Below are 19,146 nucleotides of genomic sequence, written 5' to 3'. Positions count from 1 at the left end.
TGCCTCATTAAACACAGCCCGGGACACAGCACATGGCTTGTAACAACAAGTAGTCAGTAGGTGGGGAAAGGTGGGGGAGGAGCAGCTATCTGGGCAGCAGAGTTGGTGCCTATGTTGTCACTCAGCTATTCAACCAGGCTGCTGGATGTCCCTCAGACAAGTTCATCTGTTCTTCAGGCAGCTTGGCCTCCAGCTGGGCTCAGCGATAGCATCCTCCCACTCCAGGCATGTACAATGTTAGAAATCCCCAGCCCCCAAGATGTCTGACCCTGGAGCAGAGACCAAGACCATACGGAGAGGGGCACCTTACTGACCAGGCCTCAGGGAGGCGTCCTGCCTCTTCCCAGCCCAGCCCTGCAGATGATGAGAGATTTAACAGTGGTCCAGAAACACAACTCAGAAGCTACTGTAGTGACAACTAAGGACACAAAAGGGCCACCAGTCTTGCCAGGGGTATGGGGTTGGAACTTTAAGAATCAGCACCCCACAGAACCTTCTTTCTAACCCGACACCTATTTCTTAACTTTGGACAAAGCTCCCCCAATTTTTTTGCCAGATGCTGCTGCTGCTAAGTTGCTTCAGTCACGTCCGACTCTGTGCGACCCCACAGACAGCAGCCCACCAGGCTCCCCTGTCCCTGGGATTCTCCAGGCAAGAACACTGGAGTGGGTTGCCATTGCCTTCTCCAATGCATGAAAGTGAAAAGTGAAAGTGAACTTGCTCAGTTGCGCCCGACTCTTAGCGACCCCATGGACTGCAGCCCACCAGGCTCCTCCATCCATGGGATTTTCCAGGCGACAGTCCTGGAGTGGGGTGCCATTGCTTTCTTTGCCAGCAGTCCTACCTTAAACGAGATATGCTAATATGGACATGGTGGGGGGTGGGTGGGGAGGAGAGGGTGGGATGAACTGAGAGAGTAACACTGAAACACAGACATTACCATATGTAAAATAGGTAGCTAGTGGCAAGCTGCTGTATCACACAGGGAGCTCAGCCCAGTGTACACTTATGGCTGATTCACACATGGTAGTATGGGAGAAACCAACACAACACTGTAATTATCCTCCAATTAAAAATTTAAAAAAAAAAGAGATACACTCGTAGAATTTAGGACTCTGCAGCATATGAAACCCAGAGAATTCATATTATTAGGGGAATTCTGGCTGTCACACATAGCTTTCCACACAGTTCCTCCCGCTGCATCAAAAAGCTGATTGGTTATTGTTTCCTAAGAGTAGCAGGAAAGCTAATGACAGAATCCCTCAGGCACTTTAAGATAAGAAGGACTAAATTAATTTTAATGTTAATGGAGATACATAATTATAATTAGAATGCTCTAAATCAGAATCTCGTCTTTCAAAACCCCTGGCAAACAAGCATCCAATCTGGAACCCTGTCTCCTAGCCAGCCTGTAGCCAGTCCAGCCTGGCTACAAGCAAGTACTGCCAGAACAGCCCAGCAGAACCATCAGAAACCACACAGCAGTCCACCCCATGCCTCTCCAAGGCCTTGTGCCCCATTTTGGTTCAGTGATTCCAGCCTCCTCCACCAGGCCCCAGCTCACACAGTCCCAAGTTCAGAAGGACACTCCCAATCCTCCTCAGCCTTCTGACCATCCTGGACCAGCCATAGCATTTGAGCCCAGTGCAGGTGGAAAACCACCGGGGAGACAGAGGGAAATGATCACAAAATTGGAATGAATGTCAGGAAGAAGAAAATGATTAAGAGCTAAGGTGAGTGGTGGGGTGCTGCCTCAGTAGGGAGCCCTAACAATTGGACACTTAAGACCAGGAGGACCCAGGAGACTAGGGGAATCTTCTGGTTTCCTTCCCAGTTGTCCAGCAATGTTGCACAGGCAGAAAAGGAGGGATGGTGAACAGGAGCTCCAGCCCGCAAGAGTGACGGTCACGCGGTGCCACGGCAGCCCCAGAGCAGCCCTGAGGAAAGCTGACATGGACATGGGGCGGCACCAAGGATGTGCGCAAGCACAGCTAGGGGGCTTATCTGCTGGGTGCCACCTCTGCTCAGCTGCCTCCACCAACCCGTGGGGACAGAGGGGTTGTGGCCTTTGCTTACCAGACTCAGCTATAGCACTGGCAGACATGGCAGTGCTCGGAATTGAAGGGCTCACCTTCAAGTGACCCCTCTGGACAGTGCAGCTCCTACTCGCCTAGAGCTGACCCGCTCAGTCTGCGAGGGGAGGGCGCTCTTCCCCACTTTCCTCCATTGCCTGTCTTTGCCCAGAAAGGGAAAACCAGAGGATGGCGAAGGAAGATTTTCCAAAGTTTCAGGTCTTTCCTTATATAGTAAGTTTGCCACCTTTGGGCTCAGTTTCCTCTTTGGTAACATGTCTGCTACAAGGAGACCTGAAATTCTGGAAAATCTGACAGAGCTGGGCTTGAATCTGGAGTGGACTTCAACACTTATGATCTTTCTGCTAAAGGTCTTTTCTCCCTGGCATTTGTTAAGGACCTCTTCAGTCACACACTGCTTTGTTCTTTCCAGAAGGACTAGACATTCTCAAGGCTTTAGAAAACAAAAATAAATCACAGGATTTCTTCCCTGGCTGTATGACTTGGAAGGTATGAGGTCAGTGAGGAAATCCTTTCCCCAAATGCCAGGCCATCCCTCAATCCTAAACCTGCCCAGTGCTCAGCTTTAATCTCACCAGAGAAACATGATTTCTGCAGCACATTCCAGGCCCACCTGTCCGTCCTAGCTGAGTTGCTCTCCTGCCGGGTGTACAGTCTTGTGAGGTTTACCCCAGCCACACACATCTAGCCTGACTCCCTACTAGCCTTTCTCTTCCATGCCCCACCAATTCAGACAAGGAATGGGAGAACCAGAAGCAACTCCAGAGGATCCAGCTCCATCTCTTTAATCAGAATGTGGCATTCTCAGGGGCTGAGACCTGGCAAAGGCAGCAGGTGGTGGCAGCCCCGACTCCCTGCCCATCACATCACAACTGCTCCACCTTCTCGAGTCCACATCGGCCAGCGTTCCAGGAAGGAGGGCTCTCAGACTGCTCTGTGAACCTGCTTTCACTCTGTACCTCCAAACAGTGGGTGAGCCTGCAAGTCTGTTGATCCCCTCTGGTCTCCTGGATATACCACCTACCAGGCCGCATGCCCTGGAATCCCAAGCTCCAGTCTTATCAAGAGGGAAGGACTTTGGAGCTCCTCACCTGGGCTTGGGGACCTCCAGGGGACTGCTACCCATCCTGAAAAAGTTGTCAGAATGGTTCGAGGACGAGGAGCTGGAGGACTTGGCTTCTACCAGTCCCTGGTGGGGAGGCAGGCGGTCCTCGGAGGGCTGTGGCCGGTTCCAGAGCATGCTCTGTGGAGAGGAGGAGTGGCTCTTCCTCCTGTGGTGGGAAGACAGGGCTGCTGGTGAAGGGCCACCTCAGGCCCACCCTCTGCTCACCTGAGCTGAGTCTCTGGGTCTAGTTTTTACTTCCACCAGAAAAATGCCACATGGGAGTGGGCACGCTCACCACTCCCCTGGGCTTGGCTATAGGCAGCGAGAGCTGGGTCTTCACAGAGGGACTATGGCGTTCAAACACACTGACCTGCTGGCCTCAGTGCACATGCTGGGCAACAGATTCTGAACTAACAGTTTTAAGGACTGCCCCTCCCTCCAAGTGTTGTACAAAATCTCGAGCCCTTTGTCCAGGGAGAAAAGTCATCTGATTCTCAAAGGAGCTGACCCTCAAACAAGCTCCCGATCCGCAACCATCATTTCGTACTCAGTACTTTTTTCTTTTTCTAAGCTTGGCCCCACCTCCCTGGCAATTGATACAAGGGAGTGCCCCCATGAAGTCCCTTTAATACCCTCCCCTCACCCCACCCTGTCTGCCCAGCCCTGCAGCTTCTTCCTTTGTCCCACAGGGAGCACTGGCCCTTGATGCTCTTGGGCCAGCATGGCAGCATCCCTCCCCAACCAGATGGCTGGCCTCTGAGGCCCAGTAGAGACAGCAGGGCAGGTAGCTGAGCTCTTAAGCCTACTGTTGGGGCCCCTTTGTTCCTGGGGCTCCCTGGAGCTGGAGCCCTGGCTCCCAGCTGTTAGCAAGCTCAGTTCCAGCCTGGCCCTCACCAAGCTGCCTGAGTCTGTGCTCCTGCAGGGACCAGCTCCACGGTCTCATAGGTGAAGCTCCCGGCGGCTCCTGGGGAGCTCTCCATGACTAGAGAGAAGTCACTGCCAAGGCTGGTGGTGCTGCCACGGTCCTTCCGCCCTGAAAAGAGGCCAGGACCATCAGTCAGCATATTATCTTCTCCTATGAGCGATTCCCCACCTCTTCTACACCATACAAATGGAGAGAGAAGTTTCTAGAACAAACAATCTCTATGTGGTCCATACTCAGAAAGATGCACAGAGGAAGTCTGCCGGGGCCCATGACTCACTCAGCATGCAGATATCTTCCACAGTGAAGCCTGCATCCCGAGCTGGCAAACTCTTCCTCCTATAAACAGAAGCCAGAACAGTGAGCTCCAGATTGGACTGGGAGTATCCTTTGTCTCCCACTATGCTGCCCACCCGGAAAAGAAGCTCCAACTCAGTGGAAACTCATGGAGACAGGTCCTACCTAGCCTGTTGCAAAAGGCCAAGGCCCACTTCAGGGAGGCCAGCAAAGCCTGCTTCCTGCCCGTCAGCATGGTCCCTCAGAGGTCAAGTCTGGCTCAACACATTAGGGGCCTGGATTTGGAAGGTGAGGGAACACGGCACAGACACCAATCCTCACAGGAGCCCTAAAGCATCACTCGGCCAAGACCCCTATGTGTGCCAAACTGGGAGCAGGCTGCTCTGTGGTGGGGGGCTGCACAGACATACCTCTGTAGCAACTCAGGGAGGAGAACTTTGGCCTTGGAGGTGGTGGCAAGGGCAGTTTGGGGGTCTCCCCATCCCTTCCCTCTAGCAATGTGCCCTGCACCCCTAGTCACAAGATGAGCCTCTTCACCCTCTGCTGCTGCTGCTAAGTCGCTTCAGTCATGTCGGACTCTGTGCGACCCCATAGACCGCAGCCCACCAGGCTTTCCCGTCCCTGGGATTCTTCAGGCAAGAACACTGGAGTGGGTTGCCATTTCCTTCTCCAATGCATGAAAGTGAAAAGTGAAAGTGAAGTCGCTCAGTCGTGTCTGACCCTTAGCATGGACTGCAGCCTACCAGGCTCCTCTGTCCATGGGATTTTCCAGGCAAGAGTACTGGAGTGGGGTGCCATTTCACCCTCTGGCCCTCTCCAATTACCCCTATCTGCCCTCAGAGGGAAGGCAGGGACGGAAGGTCAGCCTGCCCAACATGCAGGGAGGCAGGGTGGGGAGAAGACAGCAAGCGAGACCACCTGCCCTAGCACGGCCCCTCCCAGTGCACCTGCCTTCCAGCAAGAGCAGGTCTCTCCTTACCTCTGTGTCTTCAGAGCAGAGAACTCTTCAGAGATGATATGCTTCAAAAAATTGAAGCAGAAGAAAAAAATCTAAGAAACAGACCAAAAAGCAGCACATATGAGAAGATAGTCTTCCCCAGGGAGAAGGATCTAAGTGGCTAGACTCCCAGGAGAGGGCAGCCAGTGACCCTGGTCACCTCTGCCAGACAGCAGCCCCGCTCTGGGGACCCTGTCAGATATTCTGGTGTGGAAGCAGAATGGGTGCCAGAGAGGGCGTAGCAGTTCAGGCAGGCATGCGGGGCTGGGCAAGGAAGGAAAGGACTATGTTTCCTTCCTGAGAACGCACGAGGGTAAGCCAGGGATGTTTCAAACCATCTTCAAGTTCCACACATGTGTTCTCAAGCTACTGAAAAGGATGAAGATAACAGCCACTTCTTCCTCTCAGTCTTTCCTGAGAACACCATGGAGAGAGGGTCACAGGGAAGGACAGCTGGGAGAGAGAGGATCTGGAGGCAAGACACAGCAGGAACACCACAGAAAGGTAAGGAATCAGATTTCGTACGGGAAATACCCAGAAACAGTGTGGTTCAGGCCCAGAGACTGCACTGCTCAGAGATCAGGGTCAGTATGAAGTCTGAGACAGGCCAAGGCAAGGGGAGGCCCTGAATTCTGGCCCCACATCCACATCCTCGTCTCTGTGGGCAAACGCTCTTTCCTTCCAGCCAGCACCCATGTCCATCGGGCCTCTGCGAAGTGCACACGATGCTCTGTCTCTGCAGTGATTCTGAAAGGTGTGGTCCATCCACCCCTCACTTGGGAGAAACACCTACAGAGTATCCCAGAGCCTGGTAAGATCTCCTCAAAAAGAGGAGGGAGAGCGCCAAGGTCAGTTCAGTTTGAAAACTTGGTTACAAAATTCCTTTTTTTTTGGCTTGTGGGATTTTAGTTCCCTGACCAAGGATTGAACCTGGGCCCTCAGCAATGAAGGCATGGAGTTCTGAACACAGAGTTCTAACCACTGGACTGCCAGGGAATTCCCTGTTAGATAAAATGAAACAGATGTCTTCATTACAGACTTTTCAGATTTTAATATGCTAATGTGCTCGGAGAATCTCAAAAGCAAAGGAAGGGTACAGAATGCTGTTTAACAGGTCCTAGCCTTTTGCATGTTTTTAAAGTATCGGTATCTTGAGTGTGTGAAGTGGGAGGGAGAGAAGGGGGGGCTAAGAGAAAAGCCCACCTTCTGCCCGCCCTCCTGGCTGAGGAGACCCTCTTGTTTATACTGAGACATGGCCAGGGTTTGAATCCAGAACCCACTGGGCTCAGCTGCATCTCCCGCCCAGTCTCTGAGGTGAAACCTGGCCTGCCTCGGGGGGTGGGGGACAGCATGGCGGTGGGCGGGCAGTAGGTCCTGGGGCATCAGCACCTGGCAAGTCTCAAAACGAGAGGCTGCAAAGGGACTGTGTGTGCAGCTTTCCGTGCCAAAGTCACCGCCTCTGACAGAGTTCACGGAGGCCTCTGAGGAACAGGCTTATAAGCTCTGCAGTTCTGGCAGATGTGCTAAGTGCTCAGAAGAGATTTGCAAGGGGAGAGGAGCAGCTGAGAGGGAGGAACAAAAGAAGAAGGCATAAGATAAGATCCCAGAAAGAGGCAGCCTCAGGAAGGGAGGAGGATGCTTCAGGAAAATGGGGGGTGGGGGTGTGGAGAAAGAGACAGCACTGCGTGCAACTCCCACGCTGGGCATCTGGACTCGTTCTCCTTGTGAGGCGGCAGGATGGACACCAGGAGACTCAAGGTTAATCACACTTTCCAAGATCACCCAGGTATAAGTGGCATGACTAGGGTTCACACTTAAGTCTGACTCTAAGTCTGCGTGTAGGGAAAACAGGCTGAAAAAAGAGTAACAAGGCGAAGGCTACAAAAAGGATGCTGTATGGACAGGGCAGAGAGGAGGAAGGAGGGACAGTGCCCAGACAGGAAGGGGCCCCAGGGCCCCTGACTTGGCCTGGGCTGGTGGTGAGGGGCAGGCAGGCCTCTGCCTGCACGGACGGCCCTAGGGCTTGAAGTCGCCAAGTGGGTGTGATGAGGACAGAGGACAGGGAAGAGCTTCTGGGTTTCAGCTGTAAGGGTGAGGGGCACAGGAACGACTTGTGAATTGCTTCCAAAGCTGAGTGCAGAAAACAAGGTCAGCCATAAAAAGGATGGCAGAGAAAGAGGGGAGGAGGACTGACACAGGAAGGTCACAGGTAAGTGTCCTTCCTGAGAGAGCAGGGGACTAAGGTGCAGTGTGGGGGCTGCTGGGCTGGATTTCTTCCTGCCCCGCTGCCCAGCCCCAGCACACACCAGGCAAAGAACTGCCCCAAAGTGTGGATGCCAAACCGACCGTCATCCTGTCCCTCTTGGGAGTACAGGAGCCAGAGCTTGCGGAGCCCTGACACGTGCTCGCCGACTGTGAGCAGTACCCACCTCCTCTCCCTTGCTGAGTCGATCTACCAACATGTGCCTGAAACAAGAAGGCAAGGAAGTCAAAGCCAGCAGTTCGCAGGCAGGAGAACGGGGAGAGCCCATGGCACCGGCCCCACAGCCTCGGGGGGCCTGACCAGCGCCTCCTGTCTTCCCAAGGGGGTGGGACTGTCTTTACCTTCAACCCTGTCACAGGAGCCCCCACACCCACGCACACACTTGGTTCTGAGGCACTGCCCCCACCCCACAGCCTGCTGTCCGTCCCCCGAAGGCTCACCCAAAGAGGAACCAGTCGTAGGCCACTGTGAGGTAGAGGATCTCAGCGGGCTTCAGGGACGTGTGGATGAGCCCGTCCTGGAAGAGACGTGTCCAGATCAGAGAGAGAGGCCCCCTCCTGGCCTCAGGGGCTGAACCACACCCATAGAACCCCAACAACCAGGCTGCCCCACAGCCCAGGAACAGGGTCAAACTTTACAACTTCTGCTCTGGACACCTGAGGTCCCTCATGCCAAATCCTCTCTGCTTCTGGAGACAGGCTCAGAGCTCCCCAAGGGTAGACCCTGGAAGGGCCTCTGAAGGCTCCCTGACCCCCAGCCCAGCCCATGTGTACTCACAGCCCACAAGGAAAGGCGCAGGAGAGAGATGAAGAGAGGGGTCCGGTCCCAGCCTGAGATACAGTGTACCAGCAGCCCGCTGTCGTCTACGCAGCAACACAGGACAGGTGGCCCAGGAGAAAAGCAAACACAGGCTGATGAGAAGGGGATGTGCTACCACCCAGGTCTAGGGTGAGATCCAGGCTACCCCAGAACCACAGTCTAGCTCCAGGGGCAGACAGGGGATGTCCCACCCAGCCCGCCACAGTTTAAGGATGGGCACTTGACCCAAATGGAGACAATGAGTGTGAGCTCTGGGACAGAGACTGTGTCTCTCTTCTGGAGGATTTAAGGTGGCAGGAGACAAGTCTGAAATGACTGCCGGTTTTGAGCTAACTAAACAGTGGATATGAGACAAGGAGAGACAGTTTCCGCTATTTGTCTCCTGGCTCTGCTCTTGGGCCTTCTTGGTTATATTGTTCAAGCAAGTGCAACCTCACACAAGTCCTAACTGATAAGGAGCAATCAGAGTCAGACTGCCCCAGGACACTGCGCGTCATGGGCTTATTCAACCAAAAGTCAAACCAGCTGGAGCACCATCCAGAGAAGAGGCCTGCCATGGGCTTGTGTGTGACCAAGAAGAAGCCAAGGCTGACTTTCTCTCAACTTTCTGAACCGGAAGAGGCCACTGCAGCCCCACACAAAAGGCTGAGGTTCAAAGCTCAAAGGCCAGCTGAGCCAGTGTAGGAACACCCTGTGTGTGCTTCAGATTGTAGGAAGTTCATAATTTTGTTTTCTAGGGTTTTGAGAACATGGAATAAATCCGCCAATGATGAGCGAATCCCCATATCCTTCTCCCATAGAGCAAAAGGCTCCAATAATCACACACAGGTGCTGTCAAGACCTGGGAACACCCCGAACATCCACTGGCTTGAGGCAGGCCGAGGCGGACTCACCGTCATTGTTAATTATGGAAAGCAGCAGTTTCAGGTAGTTTTGTGTTTGTTGCACCAGGTCCCAACTCTGTTGGAAAAGAAAAAGGATTCCAGGAATAGGTATTTAACTCATAATGGGAATTTATACAATATTTAAAAAATAAAAGACCAGTAAGTTATTTTGGGGCAAAAAGTACCCCAGATTCTCTGTGACTTCACTCCCCACATGTCCCTGCACCCTTTCCCACGGGCCCACCGCCCACCCGGGTGCGCTCTCACCCGAAGTGAGAGCTAGGAAGGGGAGCCATGCAGAGGCCCGGGCAACCCACACCCCCACACCCACTAGCAACAGCTGGATATTAACCTCCTGTGTGTCCCGGGCTCCAAGCACAGCTGTCCAGGGAGTTAACAGAAGTCAACAAAGAACCTCAAGCCTGTGGCCATTGTCATCAAACAGCAAGAGCTACTTCATCTGCCGTTATATCAGAGAAACTAAGGAAAATATCAACCTTCTCATCAATCGCTTCTTTACTGCTACTCACTATACTGTCTTTCGATGAATAACAAATGCAGTCTGGCAGACAAAACTTTTAAAACAGGAGATCCATGAGGTAGGAGATAAAAAAATAAGCAAAAACTTCTTAGAGATCGGAACCTCTGTTCTAGCCCAAGCAAAAGGGCTAAACTAGACACTCTGAGAAACAGCCCACTTTGGAGTCTGGAACTCCACGGAGGGGCCTGACCCAGTTCTGTGGCCCCCGCCCCACCGAGCTGGGGACAGTCTCTCAACACAACTGCTTCTCAGTGTCTGGACTGTGCAGAGAGGCCGTGGTGAATGCCAGCAAGAAAGAGTGCTCCCACAGGGAGGGTGAACACAGCACCTGTAATTGGAATGGTTTTCCCAGGAATTTAAAACAGGCTCATTTACCTGACCCTCCCACAGACCCTGGAGAGTCCTGACCCACTTTCAGTGGCTCCAGAGAAAGCTGCTACAGCACCACATTAATAAAGTTATTACCCATGGCAGCTTGGGGGTCTCTCTGCTTGTCTGGTTCAACGTGTCAGATACACCACTGTCCACAGATTTCCTCCTCATTGTGAGTCCCAGGGGAGAAAGAGCAGGAGAAGCAGGAGACTCGCAGCAGATGCGCAGAGTGGTTGGAAGGGTTGGGGGAGGGCTGCGGCAGCCAGGAGAGGGCAGGGGGCCACCAAGGATGAGCCTGCTGGGCCCCCCAACCACAGCAGCTGTTTGAAGGGGACACGAATGACCAGGAAGCGGCAGCAGACGCTACTGGCCATGGCACCTGGGGGAGGGGGGCAGGAACCACAGCCTGGGGAGCACTGGTTGGCGGAAGCCCGAGGTCACACAGCTAAGCTGCGCTGGGGTCTGGACCCAGGCCTGTGGTCAGTCACACGCTACACTGTGATGTCTATTTCCTCAGATACGAGAGTGAGGAAACGAATGTCTAAGGAGAGTACAGAATGTGAAGAGGACCCTGGAAATGCATGAAAATCTACACTCATTTCTGATTCACCCCATGTGTGCCGTGAAAAAGCCTCCGGGTGCAGAGCCAAGTACTACATATCTGGCTTACATTTGTATGCCTGGAGTAGTCTCCCCTGGCCGGCAAATTCTTACTCATCCTTCAAAGGCCCAGCCCCATTATCTACATACAGTCTTCTTCTGTAGCCACTGGCCAATACTCTTTCTATGCAGATGACAATTATGTGTTGTCTCTTCTCCTAGATCAAGTCCAATGAGGGCTCTGCATCTATAAGGCTTAGTGCTTAGGGACTAGGAGGTACCCTTTGGAAAGTTCCCTCACTGCCTGTTCATGGTCAGGGATCTGTGTGAGGAGAAGCAGCCACTGGAAGGGGTCTTTGGGCACAGAATCAAAGAGCAGAGCTCTAGGGGATTCCATTCGGCTACTCAGAGGGCAGCACTGCTCCTTGCGCGCTGGGAACACTGCAGTGAACACCACTGTGGGCCTGGCCCTGGGACACAGCAGTGAACACACAGCAGTGAACAACCCAAGCTCTCGCGGCTGCAGGGAACGGAAGGCAAAGTGAACTGCTGCAGGCGTGCTGACTAAAAGAAGCCCTGTAAGATGCTGTGGAACCATGTAAGGGGAGATGAGCCTAGCCTGATCCTCGGGGACCATTAGGTAAGGCTTTTAAGAGATGGTGACATGCATGTGAGAAAAGGGTTTAAGGGAAGCAACCAGTGTTTCTGGCATAGAGAACAGCACGTGCAAAGTTGCAGAGCATCTTCTCTAGGGAAGACGGCCAGGGTGGCTGGAGGAGAGGGAGGGCACAGCCAATGAGTCACCAGAATGAGCTCGAGCCATGTGAGGGTCCTTGGACTTCTGAGGATAACAGGAAAAGTCAGATGGAATGTGGAAGGATGGAGTGACAATGACAATCTTGGCCCGTTACCTAAGTACTGCTCTCTGCCAGGCCCTGTTCATATGCTTAGGTTCCTTACTTCCAGTTGGCTGCCCCTCAGTGTGGCCCCACTCTCAGCCCTTAGATGATGGTAGCCTGTATTAGGCCAGTGACATGAGACGGAAGCAGGAAGGACTGGAGAAAATCCCTGGGGCAGAGACTTAGAGAACTGACGGGAACTAGCCATCAAGTGAGGGATAAGAGCCTCCATCCCCAACATTCTGAGTTTGAGCATCTGGGTAAATGGTGGAAGGCCTGGGGGTGCTGTGGGTTTTGACAATTCCATTTTGGGCAGCTTGACTTTCAGGTGTGCACATGACTGGACACTTGGGAAAGACTGTAGATGTGGATCGCCAAGTGAGGCCTGGCCCAGAGCCCCAGGCCTGGGTGACCCGGCAGAGGGTGAAGGGAGTGGTGACGGGTGGACGGGCCTGGGAGCTGAAGAGTCAGTGCAGGGGCTGAAAGGACCAAGCTCATACCTGGCTGAGGAAGAGGACAGCAAAGCGCAGTGAGGCCAACTGGCTGAGCAACACCAGAGAGCAGGCAGAGCTGGGGGAGGCCCTGCCCCCTACCCTCGTGCCCGGGGCTTTATGAGTGCTCACTCCCAAGTTAGTAAGCCAGGACTTCCCCGCAATCATCACTAAGTTGGTCCGGCATTTCCGTTAACAGGACACTTTCATGCAGTGATCGTATCTGAACCTCACCACAACTCTGAAACAGGTGCTGTCAATTCTGCTTTCAGAGGGAAGTGAGGTCACTTGCTCAAGGTCACAGAGCCCCGTGAGAACAGCCGAAGGAGCTCACACCCAGGGCCTCTATCCACTAAACACAACTCCTCACACACAAGGGATCCTTCCCAAAGAGACAGACTTCCTTGGCAGCATCAATACTATCAACATAGTTGACAGCATTGATGTACAGTTATAGGGAATTTGGTGAGGAAGTGGTTCTCAGATCTGTATGCACAAGGGCAAAGAACGGTCCAGCAGAGAGAGCGGTGGTGGCTGGGTGGAGCCTACTTGAGGGCTCTGCACACAACGGATTCAGGAGGAGGCCTGCCGCTTTCTCTGGCTGTGCCACCTGTCTGGGGACAGACTGGGGCCTGACAGTAGGGAACAAGGCTCCTCAGCCTGTTCCACCTTTCTGGGACACAACAAACAACCTATCAGCTCTCGTTCTTAAGTCCCCTCTCTTGCAAAAACACCTACACAGAGAAGACCCAAAACCCCTATAACTGGCTCATGCCAATAGTTATGTAGCATCTGCCTTGTGTCCGGGGGCACACGTACAAGAAAAAAACAGGGTAAGCATGGCCTCTGCCTTTACAGACCCTCTGCTACTAGGATAACAAAGTCCAAGGTGATACTGGAACACAGAGCTGCGTAACAGAGGGTGCTGGGCCTCTGGGAGAGGGAGATCTCAAGGCTGAATGGGAACTGTCCAGACCCAGGGGCAGATGAAAAGAGGACGGAAGCAGGATGTTTTCTAGGTATTCAGTGGCTCAGCCTTCTGGCTCCAGGCCATTTTCAGTTCTAGGATGCACAAGCCATGGTTCCCCATCCTCCTGGTGTTCAGTCTACAGAAGATGGGGAAGCAGCTCAATTATAAATCAGTAACTAGAGCTCAGTGGAAAACTCCAAGAAAGACACGCCCAGGGATTAATGGGAATGTAACACAAGCATCCAACTTCCCAGGGATGGGGACAGGAGGCACATCGGGCAAGTCTTCTTAGAATGGACACTCAAGCCAAACCCTGAAGGCAGGGTGTCAGCCAGACAAAAGGAGCCTGGGGCGGGGGGGGCCAGCCAGGCAGAGGGAATAGGCGTGGGGAAGGCAGTGGGCAGAATGAGGCTCCCTGTCCTGGCTGAAGCAGGTGGCAAGGAGACTGTTAATGGGCCACGGGCTTGTACAGTGTGGGCCAGACGTGGTAGACAGATGGGTTCATCCAGTAAGACTGGCGCCCCTTCCACGGCAGACAGTAACAAGAGAGATGTACAATGGAAATAATTTTCAGGTCTCTATGAGAAAATTAGGTCAGGGAGCGCTGCACTTCCTCTGATGGAACACGCATTTAAAAGGTAAAATGAAGAAAGTCACTAAGTCCCAGAGCCGGAAAAGCAAACTCCACGCAGTCCTCCTCTGGAAACAGAACCCCCTGGTGGATGCAAATCTTTCAGTGAGTCATGTTCAGAAAGCTTTGACTTTCTGGGCCAAGAGCAAATCAGGAGAGTCAGAGAGACTAGCAGCTCCTCCTTTCCTAGGCTGTCAGAGGTTGGAGGCGAGCCAGGCCTTCAGACCTCTGCCCGAGGGGCTTGTGGGTTGGGCACCAGGGGTCCCCTCACCTGATACTGGCTCCAGTCAATATTCAGAGAGCAAGTCAGGAAGTCAGGGATGCTCAGAGGGGCATCGACGTAGTCCTGGGGACAGAAAGACACTGTGAGACACAGGCTGGCCACCAGGAGACGCTATGGTGACAGGCGGAGGCCCTGAAGTTGCGGCTATCATGGGCAGGCAGGGTGTCCCCCTGACAGTGCTCGCCTTCTCTGAGCCAGATGCCTGTGCCACCCTGAGAGGGAAAGCTTAAAAAATCAAAGGGACCAGATATTGTTGCCAAGTGGAGTTTTTCAATTGGCCATTTGAGTGTTTGCTGCTGAGACGGAGGTGATGGATTAGATTCAGCCTCCAGCAGCTCCTGGGCTGCTCCCACCCACTGGGGAGGACCAGAAGGCTGCCCCTTCTTCCCACAGGAGGTGGTGGAGCAAAGACAAAGCATTTCTCCTACCTCGTCCCTGAAAACTTTTTTAAAGAAAGGGAGAAACTAAAAGGGGGAGAGAAAACAGTATGTGATAAGAGTTTAAACATGTATATCTAATGAGAAGAGGGAGAGGAAAAAAATGAGACTCATTCAGGGAAGAGAAAAGAAACGAAAAGGGTAGCTGTTTTCCCCTCAAAATTTTCTAGCTGGTTTCCCTTCACAAAGGAACAGAAGACCCAAGCTGACAAGTGGTACTGTTCATACCTGCTTCCAGTTAAAAATGAGCCCTTCAGCCATGTAATCCCGATCCTTATATTCCTTGAAAAATTCACAGCCTGGAAAAGAAGGGCAGAGTTACACCACCGCTCTTCCTGGCCCAGTGTCCTGAGACGCCCCTGGGCGCTGGAGGACGAAAGTGGCCACCAGCTGACACGAGTGGGGACTGGACTGGGCGGGCAGGCACCTCCAGCGCTCCTCCGGTTTCTAGTCACGACCCTTCCTGATGAGGTACCGCCTGCCTGCATGCCTCTCTCTCTCCCCATCTGTGCTCACTGGTTGCTGGTCACCTCTCCTTTCATTTCAGGTTCCTCTGTTCTATATGCCCCTGAAGTGCCAACAATCAGAGAACAAAAGCGTGACGTACAATTTGAACCCTGGCAGCACGTTCTCAGCAACTTATCCAGTCACATAAGATCACCCTGCTACTACTCCAATAAAGCAAATACTGCAATAACGCAAGCCATGCAAATCTTTTGGTTTCCCAGTACATATTAAAGTCAGGCTTATACTATATTACAGTTTATTAAATGTGAGATTACATGATGTCTTAAAAAACCAATATATCTTAAATATAAAAAATACTTGAGGGAATTTCCTGGAGGTTCAGTGGCTAAGGCTCAAGAGTACTGCTGTGGGCCCGGTTCAACACCTGGTTGGGGAACCAAGAACCTACAAGGCACGTGGTGTGGCCAAAAAAAAAAAGCTTTATTCCTTAAAATTGCTGACCAAAATCTAAGCCTACAATGAGTTGGAACAGTTAAGTCAAAGATTGCTGATCACACATTACCATAACAAGTGTAGTAATGATGAAAAATTTTGAAGTACTATGAAAGCTATCAAAATGGGACACAGAGACATCAAGTAAACAAATGTTGGAAAAATGGTACCAACAGACTTGATGCAGGGTTCCCACAAACATCCAATTTATAAAAGATGTAAAATGTAAAGAGTAATAAATCAAAGAGCAGTAAAACGAGGTCTGCCTATAGCAGCCCCACAGGCTTTCAGTGAGGACTGAGCACTGTAACATGCAGGAAAGGACCGTGGGCAGTGAACGGGACAGGTGCTCCAGACACACGCCCATCTCGACAAGTGAAACGCTGTAAGAAACACCACCAAGGTAAGACCTCAGGAACCAAGGGAAAACGAGTGAAAAGGGCCCTGCCAACGTTCCCAGCCTCAAACCTCAGCCTTTAGCTCAGCTCTGTGACCGTGAACAAGTGAACGTCTCTCAGCCTTGACTTTCTCATTTGTCAAGTGGTTAAGGACGAGATGAAATAATACACAGAAAACAGCTGGCAGAGCACTGACGGCCCTCAGGAGACAGCATACCGGTGCCACCTTCCTGCTGAAGCCGAAGCAAGAGACCCAGCGCAGCCCTGCAGCTCGATCCAGGCGGAACGAGGCCTGCCCTCACCACACGGCCAGGACGGCCAGGGCCGGGGGGTTGGCGGAGAGCTTCCTACATTCCTCTCAGGTCCTCTGCCGGAGCCAACACAAACTCTGAAGGACACAAGCCTTTGGCCACAGGTCCAAGACTGCGGAAGTCCCCAAAGACAACAGAACAACTGCCTGAATTCTGTCAAGGTAGCCACAGGCCATCAACATTCCCATGGGACTCTCTAGCTCCTCGGGCCACGCTCAGCCTGAGGTCACTCCTGGGAACAAAGGAAAGGTTCCTCTGGTGGGGGAAAGTCTAGAGACTGAGCCCCTGTGTCCTGGAGACGTGGCTCTTATCCACCCCCCACCTCTGCCCTCCTTCACTCTAAGTCCCCAGGCCCCTCTGTAGACGGGAAGTCAGGACACAATACTCGGCCCTAACACTTCAGCCTATTCCTAGGTGCCTCACTGGGAGAAAGAAGAAATATAAATATCAGACAGAGGCCCTGAGCTTATCAGCCCAGGTTTAGAAGAGACACCAATTATTCCTCAGAGCTCCTGTGAAGTGCTCTGCTTTCTCAGACTCAAGCACTCCAATCAACACCGCAGGCTCCAGGCCCAGCTCTGAGCAGCGTGTGATACAGAAGCAATAGACTGTGAAAAATGGAGGGAATTAAAACAACCTTGATACCCAGGGCAAGGCCTGACATTCATTACCTCAACGGGCTTCTGAGCCTGTTGAGAGGCAAAGGGATGGCACCAAAAGTGAAGTGAGAGCAGGCGCTCACTCGAGAAGGAAACAAATTAGACTTGTGCTGGGGAGTTTTCAGCCCCCTCTATTTTGGGGCCTGAGGGAAGTGCTCCCAGAACACTTCTCATTTTCAAGGGCCAGTCGAAGCCTAAGTTAGTCTGACAGAGAACTGATACCACCACAGTTCCTGTCTGGGCTTCAAACTCATCAGAGGGCTCAAAGGAGACTCCCGAAACGGCAGCAGAGTGCATTTTAGGACTTGGTCTGGCTAATGTTAATTTTGTTATGAAGTAATACAGGCAGGTGAAGAAATTCAAGAACATAAGCACAGGAAGTAAAAGCTGCTTCTCCTGTGCCCTCACATGGCATCTCCTCCACCCCAGGCTTCTGAATTTTTATTGATTACCCACCCCCCCTTACTCTCCCCTCAACACACACACGACTATCAGATCCAGTCCATGATATTCTAGGAAGAACAGGGAAAAAAATTCAGAGATAGATAGTATCATCTTACCATTTTGGCATATTTCTTTCTTATCCTTTGTATAAGCACTTTTCCTCTCACACACTTGAGATTTTACTATTTCATTTTGTATAGTACTTATTATTAGCACCTTAAGCATTTTTCTATGACTGTGAAATATCTCATTCTACAATACTATGGGTGGCTGTGCCGTTATTTACGTAATCCTTATTCTGATTAATGAAAATATTACCCATGTTTCGCTGGGTATAAATGGACGTGATGAAGGACCTCCCTTGGTGGTCCAGTGGTTAAGACTCTGCCTTCCAATGCAGGGGCACGGGTTCAATCTGCTTGGGGAAATAACATGCTGTGTGGCCAAAAAAATAAAACTCACATGATGAACATCTGCAGGCCCAGGCTGGCTGGATTACAGCCTAATGAATAACTGGGTCAAACGGTGTTAGTTTCAGGAGTCTTATAACAAGTTGCCCAATGACAGCAGAAAGGATATTGTGCCACTGTTCTGGCACAAAACAATTTTTGTAAACCAAATCCTATTGAGAACCTGAATACTAATACAGAAAGCTGACACCTGGGTCCTCAGCCAATACAGAGCTCTCCCATTAGGCAGAGTACTTCAGTCTGCAGACCCCAAAGCATCCCCTGAGAGTGGGGAGCCTGGTCTGAAAACCAAACTGAAAACTACACTATGGAAGCCCTCATGCAGACCCCCAGGTGGGACATCTTCTTGACAGCTCTGATGTTGCTGAGCCCAGGCATCACTGTAACGGTTCAGCATCTGGCCAAAACAAGCCTTTCCTCCCACGCACCCATCACTTGGCCCAGTGACAGCGAGCACCTGTCAGGGCTGGACCTGGCACATCACCCAGAAATAAACAGTGTTATCCTCATTTATCCTCGGAAGGGTTAGGGGACTTGTTCAAGGACATGGTGCTGCGGCTGAGATGCACGCCCAGCCCTACAAACCACCAAATGCTGAGCTGGCAGAGATTAGAAAGGAGAGTCCCTGATGGAGGCCAAAGTGAGACAGCCAGGCCACCGGGGGTCGTAGTTCAGGTGCCACCGGCTCACAATGATGATACCCTCTGCCCACCAGGCACCAGATGAACCTGAGCTTCTAAAGAGAAGGCCTCATGGCTCGACAGCAACCTGGGGTCACCAGTCTGCTCTTGCCATTGGCCCCATGGCTCCAAGATGAAGAGACAAGATCCAGCACAGGACTGAAGGCAGGGCTAGTGTTGCGGAGCAGGAGAGAGGTTTTAAGGACGAGCTCACTTTTTGCCATCTGTTCACAAAGTCTGGCACTGAGATTAGGGCTCTCATACCTCCCTGAACAAGCAGGTGTTGCTAGACGGCTACAATGCTACCAATGGACCCATGCAGTGCACAGAACACTGCCCTGGCTACAGACTGCATACAGTCTGTGCCAGAGACACATGTAGCCAACTGCGTGCTCACCACATCGCTCTGCAACGTGGCAAGGCCACCAACCACGTGCAACTGAGGACAGAGTGCTTACGTCACCACAGTAACAGCCAGCAGGGCACGACTGGCGGCTGACCCCAAGAACAGCAAGTTAGTGGCACAGAGCACGCTGATCAACCTGACTTCACCTAAACCGACAAGACCCTGAGCTAAGCCTCACCGACTTCCATGATGCTTGAGAAAACCTGGGACTGGC

At 52.2% G+C, this 19,146-nt stretch overlaps 1 protein-coding gene across 4 annotated transcripts in view; it reads right to left on the bottom strand.

The window, feature by feature from the left end:
- Positions 1–19,146, bottom strand: part of MTMR14 (myotubularin related protein 14) — a 44,971-nt gene that overhangs the window by 6,934 nt on the left and 18,891 nt on the right. For all 4 annotated transcript variants that reach the window (XM_010842071.1, XM_010842073.1, XM_010842072.1 and 1 more), the window contains exons 8-17: positions 14,833–14,903; positions 14,156–14,230; positions 9,390–9,456; positions 8,455–8,540; positions 8,118–8,194; positions 7,844–7,880; positions 5,397–5,467; positions 4,401–4,459; positions 4,093–4,231; positions 3,185–3,364 (exon numbers count right to left, since the gene is read on the bottom strand). In XM_010842071.1, the coding sequence (XP_010840373.1) occupies positions 3,185–3,364; positions 4,093–4,231; positions 4,401–4,459; positions 5,397–5,467; positions 7,844–7,880; positions 8,118–8,194; positions 8,455–8,540; positions 9,390–9,456; positions 14,156–14,230; positions 14,833–14,903 (862 nt within the window). The remainder of the gene's footprint in view (positions 1–3,184; positions 3,365–4,092; positions 4,232–4,400; positions 4,460–5,396; positions 5,468–7,843; positions 7,881–8,117; positions 8,195–8,454; positions 8,541–9,389; positions 9,457–14,155; positions 14,231–14,832; positions 14,904–19,146) is intronic.

Source organism: Bison bison, unplaced genomic scaffold, assembly GCF_000754665.1.
Source record: "Bison bison bison isolate TAMUID 2011002044 unplaced genomic scaffold, Bison_UMD1.0 scf7180017864171, whole genome shotgun sequence".
NCBI classification, from domain to species: Eukaryota; Metazoa; Chordata; class Mammalia; order Artiodactyla; family Bovidae; genus Bison; species Bison bison.
This window is presented reverse-complemented; position numbering and strand designations above follow the sequence as displayed.